General features: G+C 45.2%; 1 protein-coding gene across 4 annotated transcripts in view; it reads right to left on the bottom strand.

Annotated features, from left to right (window-relative positions):
- Positions 1-933: 933 nt before the first annotated feature.
- Positions 934-24,237, bottom strand: part of LOC137452677 (uncharacterized) — a 35,405-nt gene continuing 12,101 nt past the window's right edge. For 2 of the 4 annotated variants that reach the window (XM_068161305.1, XM_068161306.1), the window contains 2 exons: positions 23,510-23,677; positions 934-2,283 (listed from right to left, as the gene is read on the bottom strand). In XM_068161305.1, the coding sequence (XP_068017406.1) occupies positions 2,053-2,283; positions 23,510-23,677 (399 nt within the window). In that variant the 3' untranslated portion in view covers positions 934-2,052. Of the gene's footprint in view, positions 2,284-23,320; positions 23,418-23,509; positions 23,678-24,237 lie in introns of all 4 variants that reach the window. The other 2 variants (XM_068161307.1, XM_068161308.1) reach the window with 2 other exon arrangements.

The following is a 24,237-nucleotide window of genomic DNA, read 5'->3' as shown; positions in this document are numbered from 1 at the left end:
CTGCACCAGGGGACGTTTAGCCTGGATGTTAGGAAGAAGTTCTTCCTCAAAAGAGTGATTTGCCATTGGTATGGGCTGCCTGGGGAGGTGGTTAGGAAGAGACTGAATGGGGTGCTTGGCGCCACGGTTTAGTTGATTAGATAGTGTTGGATGCTAGGTTGGACTCGATGAACTCAAAGGTCTTTTCCAACCTGGTCTGCTCTACTCTACTCTATCACCTTGTAGGATATTAGCGAACTGATGGCTATTTTGTCACAGAAACCCTGGTGCTGGAAGTAGATTTGAATCATCACTTTCAGATTACTAATTAGTTTATTCAGAAGAACCCACAGTCCTGCTCCCAGCTACCTGCACCACTGTTCTTCTGGTCCTAGGAGTTTTGCCTTAATGGCAAAAGGAATGGAGCACAGAGCCACCTGTTTGAATCTTGTGCTTGAAATATTTCATAGTTCATGGCAACTTTAAACTTCCAGCCTTCTCATAAATTATTTACATCAGTACCATTCTCTGAGAGACAGAGGGTGCAGTCACCACTGTTCTGCAAAAAGCCAGGCTAATGCTGCTTTAGAGAAAAGGATTAGATGAGTCCCAAAGATGCAGAGCTGCATCCCCTGCATGGACTTATATGACAGGGAAGAGCCAAGGTTGTGTGATTTGTCCAGGGGAGGTTCCCAGGCCCTTCTACAGCAGTTTCACTTGTCTCCAGTTCCCTGCATCTAAAGTGGGGCTTTGAGAAACCAGAGTCAAGGCACCATGCTGCACTAGGAACACAAGTAATGTAGCATCACAGCAAGGAACATGCTTTTCTGGGACTAAAGCCATGAACTCTTAGCTCATGTTGCTCCAGGGGCAGCTTGTAAACCACTTTTCTTACAGAGCAGGTTCTAGGGAAATGGGTGACTTAGAGAATGACACACAAGAGACTCAGTAAGTTTCTTGTATTATGCTTCTATTCTGGCGCACCTGACACAGGTAGAATCATTTCAAAAGAACTGTGTGCCTTCAGAGAGTTTTGGGCAAACTTTTATACAGAAAGTTATCTGTCTATAATGACAGAAGTCCAGATGCTTCCTATCTATACAAATCTTATCTATCTAAAAATAGCAGAAGTATACATAGCATCCAGGTGTCCTTTATCTTATACAGAAGATCATCTTGTCCAAGACTAACAGAAGTGAATCACTGAAAAATCCTGTTCTTCCTTATCTATGCAAAGGCTGTCTGCCAACCCCTCTCCCCCTCCCTGCATTCCAGTATTCAGCTAACAAGCGGAAAATTCTTATCAACTCTGTTATTCTGTTAATGAGAATTTTCTGTTCATCAATTCCCCCCTTTCTTTCAGCCAAGAGTATATTCCTATACTATATTTTCTTAAAAGAATGTCCTGTTTCCAGCTCATGCCTGAGTTTATAATTTTTATACTTCTGGTAGGATTCTACACCACTCTTTCCAGTACACATCATTATCTTAATCAAAACTAACAGTAGTATTATCCAAAAGTTAGGGAGATTAGTTTACAAAGCCAATTCTTGACTAACATTTCAGTACCTATTTCCTTCCTATCCCTCAACAGTATCAACCAACAAACAAATCACAATTATCGATACAACTTGAGCTTCAGGGGTCCCTGTGATTCCAGTTTCCATTCTGTGCTGGGTTGAGGCAGCCCCCTTCCCCACCCCTGGCAACAATAAACACTCAGATAAACAGATTGCAAAAGTGATGGAAAGTTTAAATAGAAAGCAGTGAACTTTTACAGAAAAGCAAAAGCACAGTGACAAAGAAAAATCCCAAAGCAGACCCAGAGAGGTCCCATCCCCACCTGAGGGTACACCCAAGACCCCCAGGGCTCCTTCTTCCCCCTCCCACTGCTAGGCTAGTCTCAGCTGGCCAGATCTGAGACTGCCCATCCCCCCATGGCCTTGGGACTAGCCAGGCCCAAAGCCAGAAGACATCTCCCCCAGTTACCGGCTGACGGAGGAGGAAGAAAAGAGAAAGTGCTAGACTCCGCACTGGATCTTATAGTGGTGCAAAGGATTGTGGTAGGAAATACTACATAATTTCCTGTGTCCACCCCTCTGGGCTGGACTTCTGGACACAGGAAGTAAACATTGCAGGGGGCACCCAGCTCAAACTGCAACACATTCTCTCACTGAGGTCTTCTTGACTCTGGTGTGGTGAATCCAAGCAGCTTGTTTCTTGATTTTGATGGCTGTGAAGGATGCCAGTAACACCTAGTATGGTCCGGTCCACTTGGGCTCCAGAGGGTTCTCTGAAAGAGATCTGACATGGACATAATCTCCAGGTTCCACATCATGAACTGATCTGTCTAACCCTCTCACATTGGTTCCAATCACCTGTTTGTTAACGATGCTCAGGTTCTTATGATTCTGTTAAGCATATAGATAGGAGTGTGGTAACCCCAGGATCACCTTGACTAGTACCTCCACAAACAAAACAGTTAGTTACTCTTAAGGCTTTAGCAATATTTTCAGCAAGGTTTACAAATCAATTCTTAGCAACAGTTGGACTCTGATACTTAGTCCTTGTTTCGATTCCATGATAAAAAAAAAATAAATTGAACAATAATCTTTTTGTGACAAACAAATTCAACACATACTGGTTCACTGAGATTTGTGGTAATGCCACTTTGCCCTATCAACCTTCCTTTCTCATTATTAGTTCTTGCTTCTATCCACCACTGATAGGGTACTTCTTTAGGATCATAACAGGTTATTTTTCCACTTCCATTACACTGGGCACACTCAGTCTGATTTATATAGCAAGGATTTAATTTTTCCCTTGCAGCCATAGGGGGTATGATCCACCTGCACTCTCCTGCATGTCCCAGGACCAACAAGGCTCCATGTACCATCAGAAGAGGTCCGGTCAGGTCCATGGTACCCAGCGGTCTCAGCCCTAAGGGGTTGCAGCCCTCGGCAGACCTTCTTGAGCCGCGGTACTGGTTCCTTCCTCGGCCTTGCCCTCTTCTGCTTCTTAGGAGCTGGTCCAAACTGACTCTCTTTGCCCAGTTTTCCTTACCTCTTTATCTTACAAATTAGTGTTTACTAACTCAAATAAAACATTTTCTACACTATAACAATACCCATACAATAACAATATCTACACTTTACCCCTGCTAAATGATTTATTATACTAAACCCACCAGTGTAGGAGACTCCAACTGCTAAATTCTGGATTCTTTTAACCACCAGTATATTTCTTCTCATTGCAGTTTCTCAACCTTAAACCAACTACACATTCATTTCAGGGATGTGGCCGGTTGACGTTGTACCCTTAAGAAAGGGAATATGGTGGACGGAAGTTGGTAAACGGAAAAGAATAATCTAAACTATTTCATTGGTAAAGTGGGAGGAAGCACCTTCTGAACTGGGAGTGAGCTGGGACTATCCTGGGCACTCCGGCACCCTATCTTCATCTTGCTTCCGCCTCTCCACGGTGCAGCAGCTCTGCAGCTCTTTCTCTGCTCGGCTTTCTGCCAAGGCCTCGGCCTTGAAAACCAGATAAAGGGCGGTATTAACTCCCTTCCAATTAACACGAACTGCATCTAACATTTTTTTTTTCCTCTCTTTTCTTTCTCTTTCTATCCCATTCTGGGGAAAGGGGGGGAGAGAGGGGAGAGCGGAGGTGGGGAACCCCCTCTGCCTTGAGGGGGGTCACTCTCATTTCTGCGTTACTCTGTTGTATATCTTTGTATATATTGTAGATATTGTAAATTTGTAAATATTCCCCTGCATACCCTACATTGCTTTGTAAATATAGCTCCACTGCCTTGCTAATTCAGCTTGTGAGTTTTTTTTTCCTTTTCCTTCAAGTTTCTTTCCCTTTGCCTTACAAGAGGGAAGGGAGGAGGCTTCTTGACCTTACCCTTCCACCCCACCACATTTTTTTTAATGGCGTACCCAACGTGCGGCAGATAATTAGTTTAATTTATTACTTGATTGATTTAGTGTTTTCTAGCTGAATCAGCAAACATGAAGGTATTGTGGTTTGTGGAGCGATTATTCTTTGCAATTTTTGGGGCTCTGGTTCACAGGTATTATTTGGGTTTGATTTTGGATTACCTGGGTAAATATTTGGTGCGGACAATTTATATGTGGGTTATGTATAGAGTTAAATTATGGTATGGAAAATGTATTAATTTCTTATGGCCAGTGAGATACAGGAATGTTACCTCCACCACTCTCCCAATTGAGATAAAGGGTTTTAAGATTCCGCCTGAGGAGAGAGTAACTTTAGGTGATGCCTGGGATCCAAAGGTGATTTATGTGATGTGCATAAATCTGTTGCTGGTGATGGTAATTGCATATTTACTGTTCTCTCTGCGGCGAGAGAGAAAGATATCCAGAGCTTGTTTTGTTATTAAAACTAGATCAAAAAGAAAACGCCGTGGCTCTAGGTCAGTCCCAGAGTCATCTAGTGATGAGGACTGTGGAGAACCTGTGTCAGTCAAAAAGAAGGCTAAAAAGTTAATTGGTAAAGCAGCTCTAAATGACTTTGCTGATTCTGGCAAGCAGCCAAGGGCATCGGCTGGTATCAACATGGCACCTACTCCTTCTCCCACTCCTTCTCCTTCTTCTTCTTCTCCGTCGGCCATTAACGGAGCAACGTCACTTCCACCCACTCCCTCGGTGGGACCGGAAGTCACTGCCCCAGAAGCTGATTTATCTCAGGACCTGTCAGCTTCCATTAAGGTGGCTGTAAATTCAAACACAGCTCCAGTTAAGGTGGCTCCTTTAAAGACTAGAGGTGCAAAGGCCAAAGATGGAGAAGAAGAGGAGCTGGAGACTGATCCTGGTGAGGGGCCCTCTACTCTAAAAGATCCTGCTCAGGAGGAAGAGAAGGTTTGTTTTAAAGATCTAGCTAACCTAGTGAGATCAAAGCAGGATAGAGATGAAGATAGGAAGGCAGCTGGCAAAGGTGGTTCTCAGCTTAAAGAGATCCTTAGGAGAATGACAGCAGGATTATATGGACAAAGAATTCAGGGAGACGAAGACCAAGGTGATATTTCAGACTACTCGTCACCACGGAAGGAATTGCGAAATGTCCGTAAAGATTTCACCAGGGCAGATAAAGAGCCAGTTCTAGCTTGGCTTAGTAGGTGTTATGATACAGGTGCTTCAGCTCTAACAGTTGGAGACAAGTCAGCAGCTCAATTAGGAACTCTCTCAAGGGACAATGGAATAGATAGACATCTAGGCGAAGCTCTCGGTAAGGTTAATCTGTGGATACGCCTTTTAATGGCAGTTGCCCTGAGATACCCTTCCCGAGATGATCTTCCATGGAATCCTAAACCCTGGACTACCATAGATCAGGGAATTCTAGGTCTGAAGGGGGTGGGTGAGGCAATCGGTCCCTCTGCAGAGGTAAGAGTAGGGCGCAAGGTAGGGTCAGTTGAGAAGTCAGGAACCCAGCTGCGATGCATGTACACCAATGCACGCAGCCTGGGCAACAAGCAAGAGGAGTTGGAGGTCCTAATCCATCAGGGCGACTATGATGTAGTCGCCATCTCAGAAACTTGGTGGGACAGCACCCACGATTGGAGTGCTACAATGGGGGGTTACAGGCTCTTTAGGAGGGACAGGCGAGGGAGAAGAGGAGGAGGGGTGGCTCTGTATATTAGAGAGTCAATCTCTGCCACACAACTTGAGGTGGAAGATGAGGTAGTTGAGAGCCTGTGGGTCAAAATCAGAGGACAACCTAACAAGTCTGACATCCTGATTGGAATCTGTTACAGACCACCCAACCAGGATGAGGCGGCTGATGAGTTGTTCTACAAGCAACTGGAGGCTGTCTCAAGATCATCTGATCTTGTCCTTGTTGGTGACTTCAACCTCCCAGATATCTGCTGGGAACTTAATTCAGCAGGGAGGAGGCAGTCCAGAAGATTCCTGGAGCGAATGGAGGACTGCTTCCTGACACAGCTGTTAAGCGAGCCTACCAGGGGACAGGCTCTGCTTGACCTGCTGTTCTGCAATAGGGAAGGGCTGGTGGGAGATGTGATCGTGGGAGGCTGCCTAGGGTGCAGTGACCACGAGATAGTGAAGTTTTCAATATGCAGGGAGATTGGGAGGAGCACCAACAGAACCTCCACCTTGGACTTCCGAAGGGCGAACTTCAGCCTATTTAAAAAACTTGTCTGCAAAGTCCCCTGGGTACCAGCCCTCATGAACCAAGGGGTTCAGGAGGGTTGGACCTACTTCAAACAGGAGCTCTTGAAGGCACAGGAATTGGCGGTTCCCATGTGCCGGAAGGCAAGCCGGCGGGGAAGGCGACCAGCCTGGATGAGCAAGCAGCTCCTGGAGGATTTAAGGGGGAAGAGGAGGCTGTATCACCTTTGGAAGGAGGGGAAGGCTTCTCGAGGTATGTTCAAGGAAGCTGTTAGATTATGTAGGAATAAAATTAGGGGGGCTAAGGCCCAGCTGGAACTGAAGCTGGCCACCTCAGTCAAAGATAATAAAAAGCATTTTTATAAATATATTAACAATAAGAAGAAGGGCAGGAAGAACCTGAACTCCCTAGTGGACCTGGAGGGGAACACAGTTACTGAGGATGAGGATAAAGCTGAGGTCCTGAACACCTTCTTTGCCTCAATGTTTAACAGCAAGGCAGGAGTTCAGGACGAGTGGTCTCCGGAGCTGGGCGTTGGGGTCGGGGAGCAGAGTAATACCCTGGAAATCCATGAGGAGTTAGTTCGGGACCTGCTGAGCCACTTGGATATCCACAAGTCCATGGGACCAGATGGGATCCATCCTAGGGTGCTGAGAGAGCTGGCGGATGTGCTAGCTAGGCCACTCTCCATCATTTTCCTCCAGTCCTGGCTCACTGGTGAGGTCCCAGATGACTGGAAACTGGCCAACGTGGTCCCCATCCACAAGAAGGGTCGGATGGAGGAACCTGGAAACTACAGGCCAGTCAGCCTGACCTCAGTGCCAGGGAAAGTGATGGAGCAGATTATCCTGGCAGCAATAACTGCGCACCTGAAGGATGGCCAAGGGCTCAGGTCCAGCCAACATGGATTCAGGAAGGGCAGATCCTGCCTCTCCAACCTGATCTCTTTCTATGATCAGGTGACCCGCCTGGTGGATGTGGGGAGGCCTGTGGATGTGGTCTACCTAGACTTCAGCAAGGCCTTTGACACCGTCCCCCACAGCAAACTGCTGACTAAGCTGTCAGCCTGTGGATTGGACCACTACACTCTGTGCTGGGTTAGGAACTGGCTGGAGGGCCGGGCCCAGAGAGTGGTCGTGAACGGTGCCGCATCCAGCTGGAGGCCAGTCACCAGTGGTGTCCCCCAGGGATCAGTGCTGGGCCCTGTCCTCTTCAACATATTCGTTGATGATCTGGATGAAGGGGTAGAGTCAGTCATCAGCAAGTTTGCAGATGACACAAAGTTAGGGGCAGATGTTAGTCAATTAGAGGGTAGAAAGGCTCTGCAGAGGGACCTCGACCGACTGGAAAGATGGGCAGAGTCCAATGGGATGGCTTTCAACAAGTCCAAGTGCCGAGTGCTGCACTTTGGCTATGGCAATCCCATGCAGAGCTATAGGCTGGGGTCGGAGTGGCTGGAGAGCTCCCAGACAGAGAGGGACCTGGGTGTGCTGATCGACAGCCACCTGAATATGAGCCAGCAGTGTGCTCAGGTGGCCAGGAGGGCCAATAGCATTCTGGCCTGCATTAGGAATAGTGTGGCCAGCAGGAGCAGGGAGGTCATAGTGCCCCTGTACTCTGCTCTGGTTAGGCCGCACCTTGAGTACTGTGTCCAGTTCTGGGCTCCTCAGTTTAAGAAGGACATTGAGACACTTGAGCGTGTCCAGAGAAGGGCAACAAGGCTGGTGAGAGGCCTTGAACACAAGCCCTATGAGGAGAGGCTGAGGGAGCTGGGATTGTTTAGCCTGGAGAAGAGGAGGCTCAGGGGTGACCTTATTGCCCTCTACAACTACCTGAAGGGTGGTTGTAGCCAGGAGGGAGTTGGCCTCTTCTCCCAGGCAACCAGCACCAGAACAAGGGGACACAGTCTCAAGCTGCGCCAGGGGAGGTTCAGACTCGAGGTGAGGAGGAAGTTCTTCACCGAGCGAGTCATTCGGCATTGGAATGGGTTGCCCAGGGAGGTGGTTGAGTCATCGACCCTGGAGGCGTTCAAGGGGAGATTGGACGTGGCACTTGGTGCCATGGTCTAGTCATGGGGTCTGCGGTGTCAGGTTGGACTCGATGATCCTCGAGGTCCTTTCCAACCTAAGTGATACTGTGATACTGTGATACTGTGAATTAAGCGCTTCAGAGAATTTGCTGTTAGAGAGCTACTCTGTGGTGAACATGAAACTCTGAATCCTGATGACATTCCTGTGGGTATTGGTCTTGCTAAAAAGATCATCAAACTTGCTCCTTCTAATTAAGCAAACATTCTGGCAAGCAGAATTGTGTCAAGAAGTTATGGTGGAGCTTCTCCTACGGTTGGCCAATTCAGTGATCAAATGAGACAATTGGAGGATAGCATGACACGTGGTTCTTTGGTTTCGGCCATTAAAACGATGTCTGGTGATATTCAGAATTGCATAAGAGAGTTAAAAGATTCCATATACCAATTGGCACAGAAGGATAATTTCAATTCTCCCTCCAGGTGGATACAAGTTTCATCTGTGAGGAATACACGTCCTCCAAGGAGGTCATTCCAAAACAGGACATTCCAAAACAGGTCACTCCAAAACAGACCGCCAAGGCAATCACATAGAACTATTTGGATAACTCTGCGTGATCAGTTTGGTGAGAACATGAACCGCTGGGATGGCCAGCCAACTTCTAATCTTTTCAGGAGACTGAGGGAATTGCAAAGTGGCAGAACCCGAGGTAGCAATACCAGAAGGGTAGCTGTTACTTCCACAGTTCCCCAGAATGACTCTTATGGCTCCAACAGTGCCTCCAGTTATAACATGCAAAGTTATAACCCTGCACACTATGTGCAATGCACATGTGTGCATGTTCCCCATAACTAGGGGTGCCCTGCCTCCCGCCAGGGGGAGGAGAGGGATAACAGAGATAATAGAATCTATTGGGATGTGTACATCCAGTGGCCTGGCACTTCACAATTTCGGAAGTACAGGGCCTTGGTTGACACAGGAGCTCAGTGCACCATAATACCATCAAATTATCAGGGATCAGAGTCTATAACTATTCTGGGAGTCACTAGTGGATCTCAAGAGTTAAGTAAGGTAGAAGTTAATATAAGTTTAACTGGTAAACAATGGAGGAAGCATACAGTTGTGACCGGACCTGACGCACCTTGTATTTTGGGAATTGATTTTCTGAGAGAAGGGCGTTTCAAAGACCCTAGAGGTTACAAATGGGCTTTTGGAGTAGCTTCTATAGAAATTGATGGACAAAAATTGAAGCTGTCTGCCAGACCTGAGCTTTCTGATGAACCTGCAGTTGTGGGACAACATAAGATTCAGGACATTAAATTGCCGGTTGCTTTGCAGACTGTGCATCACAGACAATACAGAACCAACCGTGACTCTTTGTTGCCCATTCAGAATCTGATTCGTCAGTTGGAGAGTCAGAAAGTCATCAGCAAAACTCATTCACCTTTCAACAGTCCAGTGTGGCCTGTGCGGAAGCAGAATGGAGACTGGCGTCTGACAGTAGACTACCGAGCCCTAAATGAAGTGACACCACCTATGAGTGCAGCAGTACCAGACATGATGGAGCTACAGTATGAGCTGGAATAGAAAGAGGCCAAATGGTATGCTACCATAGACATTGCTAATGCATTTTTCTGTATTCCCATAGCAGAGGAATGCAGGCCTCAGTTTGCTTTCACCTGGAGAGGAATCCAGTACACTTTCAACAGACTGCCAATGGGCTGGATCCACAGCTCAAGCATCTGTCATGCAGTGATCCACGATGCTCTGGAGAAGGGCGGTGCTCCAGAACACATCCAGTTCATCGATGACATCATCGTCTGGGGTAAAACTGCTGAGGAAGTCTTCGAGAAAGGTAACAAAATCATTGACATTCTTCTGAATGCAGGTTTTGCCATCAAGCGAGACAAAGTGAAAGGACCTACCACAGAGATTCAGTTTCTGGGAGTGCGGTGGCAGGATGGACTCCGACACATTCCAGTGGATGTGGTAAATAGAGTCTCTACCATGGCAAGTCCCACAAACAAGCAAGAGACCCTACGTTTCTTGGGGATAGTGGGATTTTGGAGACAGCACATTCCTGGATACAGTCAGATTGTGAAACCTCTGTATGATGTGACTCGAAAGAGAAACCATTTCCACTGGGGACCTGAACAACAAGCAGCCTTTGACCAGATCAAGCAAGAGGTAGTTCAAGCAATGGGTCTGGGACCTGCCCGAGACGGTCCAGACATTAAGAACATTTTGTACACGGCTGCAAGTGACAATGGTCCAACCTGGTGCTTGTGGCAAAAAGCTCCAGGTGAGACACGTGGACGACCTCTTGGTTTCTGGAGTCGAGGTTACAGAGGTTCAGAGGCTAATTATACTCCAACAGAGAAAGAAATTTTAGCTGCCTATGAAGGAGTGAAAGCATCTTCTGAAGTGATTGGAACTGAATCACAACTTCTCTTAGCTCCCAGATTACCAGTTTTGAATTGGATGTTCAAAGGCAAAGGCTCCACAACACATCATGCCACAGACTCAACCTGGTCTAAGTGGATGGCTCTGATAACACAGAGAGCTCGAATGGGAAATCTTGAAAGACCTGGTCTAGTGGAGGTGATCTCAAGTTGGCCTGAAGGTATCAACTGTGCCAAACCTCCAGAGGAGAAAGTAACTCGTGCTGAGGAAGCTCCTCCTTACAATGACCTTTCTGATGATGAAGAGAAACATGCTTTGTTCACAGACGGTTCCTGTCGTCTTGTTGGAAAGAAGCGAAGGTGGAAGTCTGCAGTGTGGAGTCCAACACGCCGAGTTGCAGAGGCGAAAGATGGAGAAGGAGAATCCAGTCAGTTCGCAGAGGTAAAAGCTGTCCAGCTAGCTCTCGACGTAGCTGAACGTGAGAGATGGCCAAAGCTTTATCTCTACACCGACTCATGGATGGTAGCCAATGCTCTATGGGGTTGGCTAAAGAACTGGAAAAAGAGTGGTTGGCAGAGAAAAGGAAAATCCATTTGGGCGGCCAACCTATGGCAGGACATTGCTGATCGAATCGAGAGAATTCCAGTTAAAGTGAGACACATCGATGCTTACATTCCTAAGAGCAAAGCTACTGAGGAACAGCAACACAACCATCAGGCAGATCTAGCTGCAAGAGTTTCTCAAGTAGACATGGACTCTAATCTTGATCTCGACTGGAAACACCGAGGTGAGATATTCTTAGCTCGGTGGGCTCATGATTCGTCAGGACATCAAGGCAGAGATGCAACATACCAATGGGCTCGTGACAGATCCATAGACATTTCCATGGATGCTATCACGCTAGTCATCCATGACCGTGACATTTGTGCTGCTATTAAGCAGGCAAAACGACTTAAGCCCTTGTGGTATGGTGACAGATGGTCCAAGTACAAGTATGGTGAAGCTTGGCAGATTGACTACATCACTCTACCACGTTCTCGTTCTGGTAAGCAATACGTGCTTACTATGGTAGAGGCAAACACTGGATGGTTGGAAACTTATCCAGTTCCACATGGAACTGCACGCAACACCATTCTCGGTCTGGAGAGACAGATCCTGTGGAGACACGGAACTCCGGAGAGGATTGAGTCAGACAACGGAACTCATTTCAAGAACAACCTTGTAAAGAACTGGGCAAAAGAGCACGGCATTGAGTGGATATTCCATATTCCCTACTATGCACCAGCTTCAGGGAAGATTGGACGCTACAACGGTTTGTTGAAGACCACTCTTAAAGCCATGGGGGGTGGATCTTTGAAAAACTGGGAAAAACATTTAGCACAAGCAACCTGGCTGGTAAATAGTAGAGGTTCAGTGAACCGAGCTGGACCTGCACATTCAGATTTGCTACGGAAAGTAGAAGGTGATAGAGTTCCTGTTGTTAGAGAAAAGAATCTGTTAGGTAAAACTGTTTGGGTATTTTCACCCTCAGGAGAGGCTAAACCTGTCCGAGGGGTGGTTTCAGCTGAAGGTCCGGGTCACACTTATTGGGTAATGCAAGAGAATGGTGAAATTTAGTGTATTCCACAAAGAAATTTAACTTTAGCTGAAAGAGGTTAATTTTAAACTGCTGTACAGCTACATCGCATCCAGAGGAAGAATCAACGAGGAATCTACGGTGCACGAACCCTGAGATCCCTGAGAGCCCTGAGTCAACTAAGAGACCCTGAGAATCCCTGTTTCCCTTTTCTTCGCTTCTTCGGTGAAGAAATGAACTGTTTTCCATTTTTCTCATTTTCTGATTTTCTTGGACTTTTGAATCATCTACATCTGAGCATAGCCGGAATGGACTATGAACTTTACTCACGAACTGTAAATATCGTTTTGGATTGGATGGACAGTATGAACAGCCAATGAAATTGTTTAGAAGGGGTGGACTGTGGCCGGTTGACGTTGTACCCTTAAGAAAGGGAATATGGTGGACGGAAGTTGGTAAACGGAAAAGAATAATCTAAACTATTTCATTGGTAAAGTGGGAGGAAGCACCTTCTGAACTGGGAGTGAGCTGGGACTATCCTGGGCACTCCGGCACCCTATCTTCATCTTGCTTCCGCCTCTCCACGGTGCAGCAGCTCTGCAGCTCTTTCTCTGCTCGGCTTTCTGCCAAGGCCTCGGCCTTGAAAACCAGATAAAGGGCGGTATTAACTCCCTTCCAATTAACACGAACTGCATCTAACATTTTTTTTTCCTCTCTTTTCTTTCTCTTTCTATCCCATTCTGGGGAAAGGGGGGGAGAGAGGGGAGAGCGGAGGTGGGGAACCCCCTCTGCCTTGAGGGGGGTCACTCTCATTTCTGCGTTACTCTGTTGTATATCTTTGTATATATTGTAGATATTGTAAATTTGTAAATATTCCCCTGCATACCCTACATTGCTTTGTAAATATAGCTCCACTGCCTTGCTAATTCAGCTTGTGGGGTTTTTTTTTCCTTTTCCTTCAAGTTTCTTTCCCTTTGCCTTACAAGGGGGAAGGGAGGAGGCTTCTTGACCTTACCCTTCCACCCCACCACAAGGGATTTGCCAGCTATTCTAAGGTCATGACAATATTTTCTCACCGATACACAGCAATACTTTTGAGGTCAATCTCTTCTTGGCCCATCAAAGCGTCCTCATCTTCATCACAATTTCCCAGCAACAGACTAATCAGGCAAGACAACATCAGTAACATTGCAATCATAATTAACAATATTAATAACCCAGTTTTAACAATCAAAAGAAACCAGAGAATTCCCATCCTTTAAACAATCCTTTAAACCAACATTCGTTATCCATCTGCAAATGTGTTACACTCTATTCCAGTTCTTGAGTATGCTCGTGCATTGAGACTGAATGATCTAACAGATTCATACAACACAATTAAAACAATCATATAGAACATAAACCCTTTTGCTAGGTGTGGCCTTGATTTCAACATGCAGCACAGCATCGTGGCTGAGCCATAGAGGGTTATAGCGCATGCGCAGGGTTGGAGCTGCGCATTCTCACACCCGAATCACAAGGTGTTACCACTCGAGCTGGAAGAGCTGGCCATCACCAGAGAGGATGACACCACCCTGGATCCATCTGAGATGCCAGCCAGTCTACCAATGGTAATGTTTCTCTATAGTATTTTAGTAAAAAACCAGACAACATTTCCTAACTTGGCTGTGACGCTGCAATGTTTTCTCACCATTAGGCTGGTAGGCCACTGTCACCCACCAGGGAGGAGAGGCCTAGACGAGCTGTTGTTTGCCTTCTGCAACAACCAGAGAGGTTAGTTCTGTTAAGGCTCTAAATTTCTCTCACCCTACATGGTTGATTCAAAAGAAATCAAGGATATTCTTCTTCTTTTCTCAGGAGGAGAGCTCGCACCACCCATCGCACCACACTGCACCCAGATGTGGAGGTGGTTGGTCGAAGGCAGCTTAGAGTGTTAGTTTATTCACTGTTTGGTGTCTCAATCTGTGCTGTTATCCTTGTTTTTGTTACTGCCATTCTTTGTTATCTCAACAATTGTTGTAAATAAGTTGTTTCCACAGTTCCAGTTAATTATTAGTTATTGTTAACTGTTGACACAGGTTATAATAAAATTTCTACAAAGTTTAGCTAACAACTCTATCTGCAAAGCTACAAAAAGAAAAAAACCAAAACAACTGCTAGCAAGGGAAAGATAACAGAGAGAAAGTGTGGGCTGGCAAGGTCTCAAAAGTGCTGCAGCCACAAAGCAGGAGCCGGGGGGGGAAAATGTTTTCTGCTGCAGCGGTACTTTCTTACTAATTTCTTCTTTCCCTGGCTATATTAATGACCCAAATATTTTACCTCCTTTTCCACAAATTGTAATTTATATCTTGATACTTTTATGCTTTCTCTTATTCTATTTTTCTCTTGTTGAGGGCTCATTAATGCAAGACTTAAAACCTCAATCAACTGTTCCTCCCTTACTCTAAATTCTACCTTCCCCTTATTGAATTTAATTTCAGCTTCCAATGCTTCCAACAAATCCCTTCCCAGCAATGACTTTGGGGCAGTTGGCATATATAAAAACTTATGTAAGCCCCAAGTTTTACCATATTTATATTTAAGAGGTTTAAAAAAATATGCCTTCTCAATTTGACCTGTAGCCCCTACCACAGAAACATAGCTCTCATCCAAAGGCAGCAGTGCTTGATTTAAGACTGAAAAGGTTGCTCCCGTGTCAACTAGGAATTCCAGTTTATTTTCTTGTTCCCCTAGCTTCATTATAACCAGAGGATCTGCTAGGGTATTTATAGTCTCCTCCGGTCCTCCCTAATCATTCTCTTCTAGTTGTGCCTGTATTCTGTTTTTCTTGTTCCTCTCTGGACATTCTCTTTTCCAGTGTCCCTTCTTTCTGCAAATCGCACACTGATCCTTTTCCAACTGCACTCTATTAGTCCCTTTAGTCTCCTTACTTTCCTGCAATGCTGCTACCAACATTCTCTTCTCTTTTCTCCTACTTTCTTCTTCCCTGTTAGAGAATACTCTCCATGCTACATACAAAAGTGCCTCTAAATCCCTTCCCTGCGGGTGTGACAACTTTTGCAGCTTCTTTCTGATATCACTAGCAGATTGGCCAATAAATAGGGATACCAGTTGTTGTATACCTACTTCTTATCCGGGGTCAAGAGAGGTGTTTTTCTTCATGACTTCCTTCAGCTTATCTAAGAATTCTGAGGGTGATTCACCAGGTCCTTGTCTGACTGAGTATAACACAAACCAGTTAATTGCTTTCGGAATGGCTTTTTCTATTCCCCTGGCTACAAACTCCCGGTATTCCTCCAATCTAGTCCTTTGCAGGGCATTGTTTGTATTCCATTCTGGATTTTGGAGTGGAAATACATCTCCAATGTTTGCCCCCCCTCCCCGGGTTTGAATTCTTTCTGTTGCTAGCTCCAATCCATGTTTTTCAATTAATTGTTTCTCTGTTTCAGTCATTTGTTCTAATAATAACTGGATATCGTCTGTCCCAGTCTGGATTGTGCTGCCTAACCATGAATCGAAAATGTGTAGCCGTCCCTGTGGGATCGTTACGATAATTTTTAGCCTTTTCCAACTATTCAAATCATGACTTGTAAAAGGCACCTTAATCCAGACTGGGTCCCCCTCAGGCCCTACTGCTTGTCGCAGGGGGGCTTGAATGAGTACCTGGGAAGCCGGGGCATTTGCTTGCTGTCCTCGGGTCCTTCTTGCCACTGGGCTTCCCTGAGCATAGCTCTGGGAACGGACTCCAGTATCACTCTCTGAATTGCTGCCACTCCCAGAATTTCCTACACTATTTTCCGAACTCTCTGTGACTACCTCTTGCAATTTTCCTGGAGATTGATAAAATTCAGGCAGGTCTTTTATTTCCTCAAGTTTAAGACACCTCTGCCCTATGCTACACGCAGAGCAACACCTTTTAAACCGTGTCTGCCTCTTATTCTTGGCCGTGTTTTCTTTTTCAAGGGCCAAAAACATTGGATCTGAGGGAGCTCTAATACCACAGTCCCTTTGAAACTCCGGATGCTCTTGGAGATAGAAAAACATATCAGCATATATTGTCTCATCCCATTTCTTTTCTCTTCTTAAAAACAACATCAATTGCAGAAAAGTATCATACTCCAGACTCCCATTTACAGGCCATTTCTCTCCACCATCTAATTTATATAATGGCCACCAAGGGGGTACAAAATTTAATTAGAGTCTTTTGATTTCTTGACCCTCCTGGGGGGCCTCCAATTTCCCCCCAGTGGACAAGTATACGACCAAGTGGGCTATGACTTGGGAATCTCACTACTTTGTCTCCCTCCCATTTTACACAATATAACCCAGTACTGTCTTTTTACAGCACACAGAACACAAAACAAATACAAATACAACTACAACAATAATGACCGGTCCTTAGCACACAGTTATTGGCCACACACACTCAGCCACACATTCAAAACCTCTCGTACTTTATGTTCTTTAGGGACCCTCTTGGCCCCTCACACACTTAAATGATACTTATAATTCCCTTTGGGACCCCCCCTGTTCCCACACTACAAACAATGTTCATAATACATAAACAATTGTTACCGGTTGAGGCTGTCCACTTAAGAAAGGGAATATGGTGGTCGGAAGTTGGTACACGAAAAAGACGGATCTAAACTAATTTCATTGGTAGAGTGGGAGGAAGCACCTTCTGAACTGGGAGTGCAGGAGGGTATCCTGGGCATTCCAGCACTCTTCTATTAGTCTTTCTTCTGCCCATCCTTAGGGCAGCAGCTCTCTGTTCTGGGCTTTTGGCCAAGGCTTGACCTTGAAAAATAGATAAACTGCAAGGCCTGTATTAACTGCTTTGCAATTAACACATAACTGCTTCTAACTTTTTTCCCTTTCTCTCTCTTTCTAACTGTGGTGGGGTGGAAGGGTAAGGCCAAGAAGCATCCACCCTTCCCCCTTGTAAGGTAAAGGGAAAGAAAATTGAAGGGAAAAGGAAAAAAACCTCACAAACTGAATTAGCAAAGGAGTGGAGCTTTATATTTACAAAGCAATGTAGGATATGCAGGGGAATATATACAAATTTACAATATTTACAATATATACAAAGATATACAACAGAGTAACACAGAAATGAGAGTAACCCCCCTCGGCAGAGGGGGTTCCCCACCTCCACTCTCCCCTCTCTCCCTCCCTTTCCCCAGAGTAGGTCAGAAAAGAGAGAGAGAAAGAGAAAGAAAGAAGTTAAAAGCAGTTTTGTGTTAATTGGAAAGAAGTTAATACAGGCCTTCTATCTTATCGGTTTCAAGGCCGAAGTCTTGGCAGAAAGCCCAGCACAGAAAGCTGCTGCCCAAAGAAGAGGCGGAAGCAAGACTGACAGAGAAGTGCTGGAATGCCCAGTTCACTCCCAGTTCAGAAGGTGCTTCCTCCCACTTCACCAATGAAATAGTTTAGATTATTCTTTCCGTTTACCAACTTCCGTCCACCATATTCCCTTTCTTAAGGGGACAACGTCAACCGGTCACACTAACCCGCTCTGGGGAAAGGGGGAGAGAGGGGGAGAGCGGAGGTTGGGAACCCCCTCAGCAGAGGGGGGGAACTCTCACTTCTGTGCTACTTTATTGTATATCTTTGTATATATTGTAAATATTGTAAATTTGTGTATATTTCCCTGTGTTTCCCTGCTTTGTAAATATACAGCTGATTTATCTCAGGACCTGTCAGCTTCCATTAAGATGGCTGTAAATTCAAACACAGCTCCAGTTAAGGTGGCTGTTTTAAAGACTAGAAGTGGAAAGACCAAAGATAATGGAGAAGAAGAGCTGGAGACTGATCCTGGTGAGGGGCCCTCTACTCTAAGAAATCCTGCTGAGGAGGAAGAAAAGATTTGTTTTAAAGATCTAGCTAACCTAGTGAGAGCAAAGCAGGATAGAGATGAAGATAGGAAAGGAGCTGGCAAAGCTGGTTCTCAACTTAAAGAGATCCTTGAGAAAATGACAGCAGGATTATTTGGACAAAAAGTTCAGGGAGAGGAAGAGGAAGATGATATTTTAGAGTGTTCGTCACCACGTGAGGTATTGCGAAATGTCCGTAAAGATTTCACCAGGGCAGATAAGGAGCCAGTTCTAGCTGGGCTTAGTAGGTGTTATGATACAGGTGCTCCAGCTCTAACAGTTGGAGACAAGTCAGCAGCTCAGTTAGGAACTCTCTCAAGGGACAATGGAATAGATAGACATCTAGGTGAAGCTCTCGGTAAGGTTAATCTGTGGATACACCTTTTAATAGCGGTTGCCCTGAGATACCCTTCCCGAGATGATCTTCCATGGAATCCTAAACCCTGGACTACCATAGATGAGGGAATTAAGCGCTTGAGAGAATTTGCTGTTAGAGAGCTACTCTATGGTGAACATGAAACTCTGAATCCTGATGACATTCCTGGGGCTATTGGTCTTGCTAAAAAGATCATCAAAACTTGCTCCTTCTAGTTATGCAAACATTCTGGCAAGCAGAATTGTGCCAAGAAATTATGGTGGAGCTTCTCCTACTGTTGGCCAATTCAGTGATCAAATGAGACAGTTGGAGAATAGCATGACACGTGTTTCTTTGGTTTTAGCCATTGAAACTCTGTCTGGAAAAATTGAGAACTGCATGAGAGAGTTAAAGGATGAATTTAGAAATTCCATATCCTAATTGACAAAAAAGGGATAATTTCAATTCTTCCTCCAGGTGGATACAAGTTTCATCTGTGAGGAATACACGTCCTCCAAGGAGGTCATTCCAAAACAGATCAAATCAAAACAGACCACCAATGCAGTCACGTAGGACTATTTGGATAACTCTGCATGATCAGTTTGGTGAGACCATGAACCGCTGGGATGGCCAACCAACTTCTAATCTTTTCAGGAGACTAAGGGAATTGCAAAGTGGCAGAACCCGAGGTAGCAATACCAGAAGGGTAGCTGTTACTTCCACTGTTCCCCAGAATGACTCTTATGGCTCCAACAGTGGCTCCAGTTATAACATGCAAAGTTATAACCCTGCACACTATGTGCAATGCACATGTGTGCATGTTCCCCATAACTAGGGGTGCCCTGCCTCCCGCCAGGGGGAGGAGAGGGATAACAGAGATAATAGAATCTATTGGGATGCGTACATCCAGTGGCCTGGCACTTCACAATTTCGGAAGTACAGGGCCTTGGTTGACACAGGAGCTCAGTGCACCATAATGCCATCAAATTATCAGGGATCAGAGTCTATAACTATTCTGGGAGTCACTGGTGGATCTCAAGAGTTAAGTAAGTTGGAGGTTAATATAAGTTTAACTGGTAAACAATGGAGGAAGCATACAGTTGTGACCGGACCTGATGCACCTTGTATTTTGGGAATTGATTTTCTGAGAGAAGGGCATTTCAAAGACCCTAGAGGTTACAAATGGGCTTTTGGAGCAGCTTCTATAGAAATTGATGGACAAAAATTGAAGCTGTCTGCTAGACCTGAGCTTTCTGATGAACCTGCAGTTGTGGGGCAACATAAGATGCAGGACATTAAATTGCCGGTTGCTTCTCAGACTGTGCAGCACATACAATACAGAACCAACCGTGACTCTTTGTTGCCCATTCAGAATCTGATTCGTCAGTTGGAGAGTCAGAAAGTCGTCAGCAAAACCCATTCACCTTTGAACAGTCCAGTGTGCCCTGTCCGGAAGCAGAATGGAGACTGGCGTCTGACTGTAGACTACCGAGCCCTAAATGAAGTGACACCACCTATGAGTGCAGCAGTACCAGACATGATGGAGCTACAGTATGAGCTGGAATAGAAAGAGGCCAAATGGTATGCTACCATAGACATTGCTAATGCATTTTTCTCTATTCCCATAGCAGAGGAATGCAGGCCTCATTTAGCTTTCACCTGGAGTGGAATCCAGTACACTTTCAACAGATTGCCAATGGGCTGCATCCACAGCTCAAGCTTCTGTCATGCAGTGATCCACGATGCTCTGGAGAAAGGCGGTGTTCCAGAACACATCCAGTTCATCGATAATATCATCGTCTGGGGTAAAACTGCTGAGGAAGTCTTCGAGAAAGGTAACAAAATCATTGACATTCTTCTGAATGCAGGTTTTGCCATCAAACGAGACAAGGTGAAAGGACCTACCACAGAAATTCAATTTCTGGGAGTGCGGTGGCAGGATGGACTCCGACACATTCCAGTGGATGTGGTAAATAGAGTCTCTGCCATGGCAAATCCCACAAACACGCAAGAGGCTCTACGTTTCTTGGGGATAGTGGGATTTTGGAGACTGCACATTCCTGGATACAGTCAGATTGTGAAACCTCTGTATGATGTGACTCGAAAGAGAAACCATTTCCACTGGGGACCTGAACAACAAGCAGCCTTTGACCAAATAAAGCAAGAGGTAGTTCAAACAACATTTAGTTCAAAAACATTTAGCACGTGCAACCTGGCTGGTAAATAGTAGAGGTTCAGTGAACTGAGCTGGACCTGCACATTCAGATTTGCTACGGAAAGTAGAAGGTGATAGAATTCCTGTTGTTAGATAAAAGAATATTTTAGGTAAAACTGTTTGGGTATTTTCACCCTCAGGAGAGGCTAGACCTGTCCGAGGGGTGGTTTCAGCTGAAGGTCCGGGTCACACTTCTTGGGTAATGCAAGAGAATGGTGAAATTCAGTGTATTCCACAAAGAAATTTAACTTTAGCTGAAAGAGTTTAATTTCAAACTGTTGTACAGCTACATCGCGTCCATAGGAAGAATCAACGAGGAATCTACGGTGCATGAACCCTGAGAACCCTGAGAGCCCTGAGTCAACTAAGAGACCCTGAGAATCCCTGTTTCCCTTTTCTTTGCTTCATCGGCGAAGAAATGAACTGTTTTCCATTTTTCTCATTTTCTGATTTTCTTGGACTTTTGAATCATCTACATCTGAGTATAGCCGGAATGGACTATAAACTTTACTCACGAACTGTAAATATCTTTTTGGATTGAATGGACAGTATGAACAGCCAATGAAATTGTTTAGAAGGGGTGGACTGTGACCGGTTGAGGCTGTCCACTTAAGAAAGGGAATATGGTGGTCGGAAGTTGGTACACGAAAAAGACGGATCTAAACTAATTTCATTGGTAGAGTGGGACGAAGCACCTTCTGAACTGGGAGTGCAGGAGGGTATCCTGGGCATTCCAGCACTCTTCTATTAGTCTTTCTTCCGCTCATCCTTAGGGCAGCAGCTCTCTGTTCTGGGCTTTTGGCCAAGGCTTGACCTTGAAAAACAGATAAACTGCAAGGCCTGTATTAACTGCTTTGCAATTAACACATAACTGCTTCTAACTTTTTTCTCTTTCTCTCTCTTTCTAACCTGCTCTGGGGAAAGGGGGAGAGAGAGGGAGAGCAAAGGCGGGGAACCCCCTCAGCAGAGGGGGGAACTCTCACTTCTGTGGTACTTTATTGTATATCTTTGTATATATTGTAAATATTGTAAATTTGTGTATATTTCCCTGCGTTTCCCTGCTTTGTAAATATACAGTCCCCATTGCTTTGCTAATTCAGCTGTGAGGTTTTTTTTTTCCTTTCCCTTCAATTTTTCCTTCCCTTTACTTTACAGGGGGGAGGGAGGAGGCTTTTTGGCCTTACCCTTCCAACCCTACGACAACAATGCTTATAGTTACCTTTGGGATCCCCTGGTCCCACACCACAAACAATGTTCACAATATATAAACAATGCTTATAGTTACCTTTGGGACCCCCCTGGTCCCACTCTACAAACAATGTTCACAATATATAAACAATGCTTATAGTTACCTTTGGGACCCACCTTGGTCCCAACCCAAGAGCTCTTTCACCTAGGGGTGCAATAAATGCCTCTCTCCTGCGCAGGGCGTCCCGTCACGACTTACGGAGCTACCCCTTTTATAGAAGCATACCTTCTCTTTGCTGGCAGTCTTGTCTGTTCCTGCAGCGATCTGATGAGCAGCGGAGCTCTCCTCGAGAATTTCTCGGCAGGCCCTGAGAGATCCGGCTCCTCAGCAGGTCCTGCAGCCAAACAGAGTCGTCCTGCCGCGGTTGCCAAATTGACTTAGAGAATGACACACAAGAGACTCAGTAAGTGTGGTGGGTGGAAGGTAAGGCCGAGAAGCCTCCTCCCTTCCCCCTTGTAAGGTAAAGGGAAAAGAAACTTGAAGGGAAAGGGAAAAAAAAAAAAAACACCTCACAAGCTGAATTAGCAAAGCAGTGGAGCTATATTTACAAAGCAATGTAGGATTTGCAGGGGGAATATTTACAAATTCACAATATCTACAATATATACAAAGATATACAACAGAGCAACACAGAAATGAGAGTAATCCCCCCTCGGCAGAGGGGTCCCCAACCTCCGCTCTCCCCTCTCTTCCCCCCCCTTCCCCAGAATGGGATAGAAAGAGAAAGAAAAGAAAGGAAAAAAGTTAGAAGCAGTTCGTGTTAATTGGAAAGGAGTTAATACCGGCTGTTATCTGGTCTTCAAGGCCGAGGCCTTGGCAGAAAGCCCAGCACAGGCAGAGCTGCTGCACGAAGAAAAGGCGGAAGCAAGACTGATAGATAAGGTGCTGGAAAAACCCAGTATAGTCCCAGCTCAGAAGGTGCTTTCTCCCACTCGTCCAATGAAATTAGTTTAGACTATTCCTTCCGTTTACCAACTTCCGTCCACCATATTCCCTTTCTTAAGGGGGCAACGTCAACCGGCCACAGTAAGTTTCTTGTATTATGCTTCTATTCTGGCGCACCTGACACAGGTAGAATCATTTCAAAAGAGCTGTGTGCCTTCAGAGAGTTTTGGGCAAACTTTTATACAGAAAGTTATCTGTCTATAATGACAGAAGTCCAGATGCTTCCTATCTATACAAATCTTATCTATCTAAAAATAGCAGAAGTATACATAGCATCCAGGTGTCCTTTACCTTATACAGAAGATCATCTTGTCCAAGATTAACAGAAGTGAATCACTGAAAAATCCTGTTCTTCCTTATCTATGCAAAGGCTGTCTGCCAACCCCTCTCCCCCTCCCTGCATTCCAGTATTCAGCTAACAAGCGGAAAATTCTTATCAACTCTGTTATTCTGTTAATGAGAATTTTCTGTTCATCATGGGGACACTGTGTTTTCTACTGGCTCCCTAGGCAGTTATTTTTAGTGAGCAAGGAAGAAACCGTTACCAACGGGACAGGAAACAGTCGTGTCAATCAGCAAAAGCAGCCACTACTGCCTGTACAGGGAAGTGGAAGTGACCATGTTCATATATACACCACTGACCTGTTAGAATGGAGACAGAAAAAGACAACTGATGTCCTAGAAAGTCAGGGGAAACAGCACAGTTTTGTGTCTGGCTGAGAGCAGCAACTCACCGTCGTGATGTCAGACTCGTTGCTGTGGTAGGGTGCCCAGAGGTACACTTGATACAGCCTATTATGGAAGCTGTAGCCTAGCTTTGCTGCATCGCTTACCGTTATTCTCTTTCTCCCTGATGGAGAAACACACATCAGTTGCCATAGCTGGTATGCAATATTTTGAGTCTGCAAGAGAGATATGAAGGGCATCAGATTTAAGTCTACCAGAATCTCGTAAGAACTGTGATATTGTAGCACTTCTTTTCCAGTTAGAAGCTGAAGTAACTGGAGTGACACTGGACACTGCTAGTTCACCCCAGGTAAGAAATACCCCTGATCTATATAAAAAGGCAAGGAATTCTATAGCTCTTTAAGGCATCTTTAGAGATAGTCTTATAGTAGCCCTGGAAGAAATTTAGACTGGTGACCTTGAACAAATCCTCTTGGATAAACCAACTGTTCTGTTAATAGAATGATTGCCTTCATGTCTGTCAGTTGCTGGAGCAGTCCTGAGGCCAAATGACAGACTACCTTTTATACTGTGTAGCCATACTATGTCAAAGATAAGAAAATAAGAATGTTTGTACTGGTCTAGAGCAGAGTTTCCTGAAGTGATAACAGTATCAGAGGACAGTCAAAAGGAAAAATGTGCATAAGGAGCAAGTAAGACATGAAGTAAATAGGACAAGTGTATCTATTTCCTCCTAATATTTTCCAGCCTCAAACAATTTTCAGCTCAGGGAGTC

Source organism: Melanerpes formicivorus, unplaced genomic scaffold, assembly GCF_026170545.1.
Source record: "Melanerpes formicivorus ecotype bairdi unplaced genomic scaffold, bMelFor1.0.p_v2 SCAF_57, whole genome shotgun sequence".
In the NCBI taxonomy this organism is placed as follows: Eukaryota; Metazoa; Chordata; class Aves; order Piciformes; family Picidae; genus Melanerpes; species Melanerpes formicivorus.
Note: the sequence above shows the minus strand (reverse complement) of the source record. Positions and strands in the feature narration are given on the sequence as shown.